At 37.4% G+C, this 6,674-nt stretch overlaps 1 protein-coding gene across 1 annotated transcript in view; it reads right to left on the bottom strand.

The window, feature by feature from the left end:
- Nucleotides 1–1,328: 1,328 nt before the first annotated feature.
- Nucleotides 1,329–6,674, bottom strand: part of Nkain2 (sodium/potassium transporting ATPase interacting 2) — an 857,503-nt gene continuing 852,157 nt past the window's right edge. Inside the window, exon 5 of the mRNA XM_026787356.1 lies at nucleotides 1,329–1,547. Within this exon, the coding sequence (XP_026643157.1) occupies nucleotides 1,329–1,547 (219 nt within the window). The remainder of the gene's footprint in view (nucleotides 1,548–6,674) is intronic.

The following is a 6,674-nucleotide window of genomic DNA, read 5'->3' as shown; positions in this document are numbered from 1 at the left end:
TATAATCTCTGGCTAAGAATTCATACATTTTTAAAAGTGTTCTTTATAGAGGTTTATGAAATGTTTACTAGCACAATGTATTCCTACTAGCCTATCTATCTATCTATCTATCTATCTATCTATCTATCTATCTATCTATCTATCTATCCATATGTCACAATATCTTTTTGTTTTCTTTGTTTTTTGTTTGTTTGTTTTTGAGACAGGGTATCTCTGTTTGGACCTGGCTGTCTAAGAACTTGTTCTGTAGACCAGGCTGGCCTTGAATTCACAGAGATTCACCTACCTCTGCCTCCTGAGGGATAGGAATAAAGGCATGGACCACCACACTCAGCTGAAATATTGCATATCATGATAAAAAAGATTTTCTTAAATCTAGAGACATTGATATTATTTTATATACAACTTATTGCTTCTTATTATTCAATTGTGAGTTAATGTTACCCTCTAAGAAATTAGCAAAAGAAAACTGAAAAACAAATTTTATTTGTTGGTAGCAAATTTAAGGTTGTGCATATCGATTATAGCTCTACATGAAATCTAAGGAATATATTCCTTAGATTTCATGTAGAGCTATATATATATGGTTTTAGGAGCTCACATTAACACCCGAGTTCATGTATAGCAAAGCTGTAAACTTTCTAAATCTCACAGAATTACAAAGTTAGGTTTCCCAAGTCTCTTTAGAAAAAATTATTTTTATTTGTATCTTTGTTCTAATAATGCAAATAATTTGTTTGTATAATGTAAGCATTTTTGACACTAATTTGATGTTTAGTTACTTTATTTCCTTCTGATAAAATGAGGGTTTTTTTATTGTCACAGTTGAAATATTGAGGCATGAAAAGTCTAGAGGTAGATGCTGTAGAAAGTATGAATTGTTCTGGAAAAGGAGAAAGTATAAAATGTGAAAGACCTGTGAAATGGGGGGGGGGTAATAAAGATATCAGGCAAAAAGAAGAAAGGATTTGTGCTAACAGTTCAGCCAAAAGAAACATAAAGAAATAAAAAATGCACATCAAAATCTTTCTTCTTACGTACAAAGACAGTGAGACATGAAAACTTCTCAATGGTCCTTTTATAATCTTTAGAAAATTCTACCACAAATGAAGATAATCACATCTTCACATGCTGGTTGATATCAAAGGCTCTTTGTCAGTTGCTGATGAAAAGCAGTACAAACAGGTTTGGAAAAATTTGGTTTAACCCAGCAAATTCCTATTAGAAATGACATTAATTAGAAAAGCTAAAACCCACACACATTTAACATAGAGTCCATCTATACTGAGTTTGCTCAGAAATGAGTTTGCCCTGAAGCACCAGAGTGGTTAGCTCTGAACACTTACTGCGAGGATGATCTGGAGGGAACTATGAGCCACTTCTATGTACTGGTACTCCAGAAAACACCCTGAGACAGTGATGTATCGATGGTCTTCTGGGGCCCAGTCGGGGGCAGGCGTCACAGATGTCACCATACATCCTGGTCCATTCTCCATCCACCAAGATCGGTGCATTGAAATATTAAATGTCAGGATAAGGTCTGTTTCCTGCAAGAAGGTAATTTGTAAGGATTAGAAAAAAACTGAAAATATTAATTTACTTAGGATGGTCTTATTTGTTTTTCTTGTTTGAAAATATAGGTCCCTCACCACCTTCTAGTGTATATTATAGGCACTCAAAGAAACAATTAAAGTATTTATGTGCATAGAGATTATACTTTTAAGGTTTGACTGAGCATAATACTAGCAGTTAAATTATTGTTTTAGAAAAATTACCAAAATATCTAACAATACACAACTGTCATATTTTTGTATTGACAAGTTCTTTTGAGACTTGAAGTTTTATAACACCAGAGATTTAAACTATATAATTGGGTGAAATTAGTGCTATTATAAATCTGATTCACTTTTTCTCTCTAAATATTTATTTTTCACACATTTTAGTTTTTCAAACTGATTTTCAATTTGACTGCATTTACCTTAGTGTTGAACCTAATGAATGGTAGGATTTTAAAGAACTGTCCTTAGTACAACACACTATTACTTTGTTTTCCCTTTCTACTAAAATTGGTCCAGTCTGTCCACAGGGAATTGGCTCCAGGATGCTGCAGATATCAAAACACAAAGATGCTCATGTCCTTTATATTAAAATAAAGCTTGCCGAATAAAATACCTAGTCTTTGAGTATAGAGGGGACGTAGAAGTATTGATCATTCTCTCCAATCTTGTTAACCTCTTCTGTGAATTTGCTCATAACATCTCTTAGAAAATATCAGCAAATTCTTTACAGGATAGAGATATAAAAATCTCAGTTCTTTAAATGAATTAGATGGTACACAATGTAATTGATTGATGGTACACACTGACAAGAAGGTGTCAATGGCAAGCAAACAGAAAAAAAAAGATACAGGAAATGCATCAAATACTTCCCAGTGTGAGAACTATATTATGTCAATGTAAGTGGTATGGATTTATGGGGTAATAGGAGTGAACTACTCCCACTCCAGAGTGAGGTGCTTATCTGTCTAGGCAGAACCTGTATAGACAATTTTATCTGTGTTTGGTGACTGTGAGCTACAGGATCACACTGAAAATACTAAGGATTAAGATACAGCTGAAGAACTCCGACACTGAATGGAGGAGCACACCGAGAAAACTGATGTGGTGTCACTATCTCCCATGTGGTGATCAGAGAAAGATGGCAGAGGGTATCTTTTCTTCCCAAGGTTACGAAGAAAAGCTTCAAGAGTTTCTCGAAAACTTGGAGACACAGAGCAGGCAACAGACTCAGACTTACTAAGTCCCAAAATAAAGCATGCAGCCGAAGTTACGTGCTAAGTGGCCACCCCCCCCAAAAAAAATGGTGATGTTTTTGGGAGGCAAGTATCTTCCTAAAGAAGATGGGTCCAAAGTAAGGAACATTGGGAGAAATTTGTGGTCCATCATGAGAGAATAACTATGGCTGTTTCCCAAGGCTTTCCAAGAAGTGCAGTTCTGTTAGCAGGGCAACAGCAGCTGAATCTGTTGATCCTTGTATGTCCAGATTTTGAAGAAAGAAAAGTTATGAAAAAAGTAAAGCAGGTAAACTGATAGTCGTGTGCCTGCTGCTGGTACTTAAGGCAGGACCTTAAATGTCCAACAATTTACTGTGAGCAAGTCAGTTTAGTAATCCTCCAAACATATTATTGGTGCCTGTATACCTGTCCTGTCCCACTAACTCTTTCCTTTTGCTATTCCTGCCTGGAGAGGGGGGACAATAACTGTTATGAAAGACAGAAGGTATACACACACCAGTCCTTTCCTGTGGAAGGAGGGGCAGTTAGCTTTTATAATAGGGCTGGCAAGCCACTTCTGTTTTGTTTGGAAACAACTTCTCACTGTGTAGCTCTGGCTGGCCTGGTGTTGGGATGCATACACCAGACCCGGTTTAGAATGTACAGAGATCCACCTGTCTCTTTCTTCAAGTGCTGAGATTAAAGACGTGCACTACAAGCCCTGACTAGCTACTTCCATTTGTAAAATAGACCATTTAGGTCTATTTGATAGTGACTTCAGATGAGTTCTTGTTTCACAGAAACTGGAAGTCTGTCATGTATTTTTCTTGTTGCATCAGAACCAGAATCTGGGTAGGTTTTCAAGGTCTGCTATAAGAGGAAAGAATAATATTTTCTTCTTCTATTTCAGCATTCCTCATTTAATATATAGTTACCAAAGAAAACTACAGGGATCACCAGTCAAGAGGAGGACAAAGAAAATGGCTTAAAATGGCAATTAGCCCTTTTAAAGTGATGGCAACCAGGTCTAAATAGTCCAGAAATAACCAGTCTAGTCTTTAATAGCTAGTGTTATATAATGTAGTTAGACTGGACACTTAGTAGACCTACTTCTTTCACAGAAATTCATGAGGCTCCATCTGCAAGGATGGTAGAGAGGATTTTATGAAACTGAAATATTGGATATTTGTATTATTACTCCTCATCTTTTGGGGGACAAGACTTATTTCTCCAATAAAACTAAACAAATTTGTAAACTATTGTGAATGAGTTTGTCATGGGTGATCTTTATGTTCAGATAGGAACGAGCGCCCAGACCACTGATCCTGAGAATCTTGTTGTTAGCTATCTCATTAAGCATGGGACTGTCCGGACTCCTGCGAGATCCCTCTCCCATGAAAACTCTCAGCACCCCAATGCAATAGATATCCACAGTTTCCGAAGGAACTACATTTAGTCATTGATGTAAGCAGAGTTTATGTGCAGTAGAACTCCTGTAATCAGCAGAATTAATTTATTAGTGTATGTACTAAATACTGATATGAAACGAGGAGAGAAGAGACTTGTGATCACCTATACACCACTAAAACATATCTAAACTATAAAAAACAATGGACACAACATATGAAGGCCTCTAGGAAGCCAAAACATGCATATCTCACTTCATTCAGTAAGCTCTGACATGTTGGCAATAAAGAAACAGAACAAAACCTATCCATAAGAAAAATTTTAGTCTAGAAACTTTTATCTGTATTTATTTCTTTACTTATTTGGGTATTTGTGTGTGTATGTGCTGTGTGTGTGCACACGTGTATGGGCGTGTAGATGAGGAAGTCAGAGGACAACTTGTAGGAGTCACTTCTCACCTTCCAGGAAGTGATCTTCCAGGATCAGTCCCACCTTACCATTCTAGGAAGCATGCATCTTTACCTGCTTCACCATCTCACTGGCGAAACCCTTTCTTTCCTAGTACCATGGTATTAAAAGACAATCTTTAATATACATGTAATATATTTGGATGGTACCTTTGATCCCCAGTTAAAAGTTTTTTTTTTTCCTGAGATAAGGGGTTAGGTTCAACTGATTGGCCAGAGAACCTCCCTTTCCTTTTTGTGTAGATTCTAGGAATCAAATATGGATTCCCATGCTTATAAGGCACTTTACCAAACTGAGACCTCATGCTTGCCTCGTTCTTCTTCCTAGTGTATTGCCTGCACTTTTTCTTGAGGCCTGCTATTGCACAGTACTGTAAACTGCATGACTCTAGAAACTGAGAGATTTATTGTCATTTTATTTCAGTGGCTCAAAGTCTGCTCTCAAGGTCCAGTCAAGATGGTTTCCTCTGAGCAACCAGAGACAGTATTTGACCAAGCCTTTGATGACATAGTGGTAGAGTTTGGAACTCTTTCGGCTCCCAAAGAGTAACCATGATCTCTGCTCTCATTTCTCAGAATATCTTCTGAGCTGCGTTCAAATACTCCCTCTGTACAAGCAATTCATTCATATTCATTTAAAATTCCGTGGGCTAAAATAGTCTTAACTGGTTACACCTAATTACTGTTTTATTACTGTTTTTCCAAATCAACTCACGTTTGGTGGTAGAATGAGTTGGGATTTCGACATACAAATTTTAAAGGGACACAGTTCAACCTATAATGCTAAAGTCTGATAGCTAAGGTTTATCAGAACCAAACAGCATAATTGGCAGGCACTACATTTCACTTCTTTGTTTTTTGCATTACCTATTTTATTGCCCACTATTTACATATAGCTTAAAAATCATACTTTCCATAAAATTAATAACCAAAATAGCATTATTTATCCATAGTTTCTGCCATATCCTTGTATCCTATTGAAAACAATCATATGCATTTGCTTGCAATTGTCTCTTAAGGTACTCATTTTCATTTTATACATATTATGCCATATTTGCATTATTATACCATCATTAAACTATTTACCCATATATTCCTCTAGAAGGTGTAAATGAGAATGTTTAAGTCATGGACTTCTCTATTTTTGACAATTCTGCATAATTTTCCCTAAAATTTGATTAAATCAATAGTATAAAATTCATGACCATATAAATATTTTTATGACTGAGCTGAGTTGTGAATTATGAGAGCAATTTCTTTCTTATATAACATTTCTTCCAGAAGTTAATAATTCCTTTCCATCAAAAAACATACTTTATGTTTTTGAAGTAGTGTTAAGCTCAGAGAAAAATTGAGCCGAAAGTGTACTTCTCCCTTCTCAAATGCATAATCTTCCTCCTATGAACATCCTAGGCTGGAATGTTAGATTTGTTACAGTCTGTGAACCTATGTTGAACATTATTACCATGCAAAGTCCCTATTTTTCATTGTGTTCACTCTTGATGCATAGTCTCTGGCCTTCGATAATGAGCTGTGACATGAACCTGCTGTCCCAGTATCGTAGAGACTCATTTCCTTGCCTTGGCATTTCTCTGTGCCTCACATACCATCCCTGTCACCTCCCAAATGGATGGAGGTTGCTTGGTTTCACTTCTTGAAGATTTCAGCATCAGTGCAATCACACTGAATGTGGGCTTTTCAGATTGGCTTCTTTCAATTAATAATACACATTTACGATTCATCCAGAGCCCTTCCCACTTCGGCCTCACTGTCCCCTTTCGACTCATAGAATCACACAGCCCAGCCTGTCTGGGCACTGGGTCGGAATCATCAGGGCACCCAAGCGGGCGGGAGTTCCTTTGTTCCTATAGCCTGCCTGCACCAAGCAAGGTAGGTTCTTTGTTTATGAGCTAAGCATCCAGCAAGGAGACCCGATCTTTCGGCGCCAGGGGAGCCGACATTGGGGTGGGTGTCTGGCCCCGTGGCTGCAGCCCGGGACAGGGAATTCAGAAGTTCCCCATCCCCCT

This window comes from Microtus ochrogaster, linkage group LG9 (assembly GCF_000317375.1).
Source record: "Microtus ochrogaster isolate Prairie Vole_2 linkage group LG9, MicOch1.0, whole genome shotgun sequence".
NCBI lineage: Eukaryota > Metazoa > Chordata > Mammalia > Rodentia > Cricetidae > Microtus > Microtus ochrogaster.
Note: the sequence above shows the minus strand (reverse complement) of the source record. Positions and strands in the feature narration are given on the sequence as shown.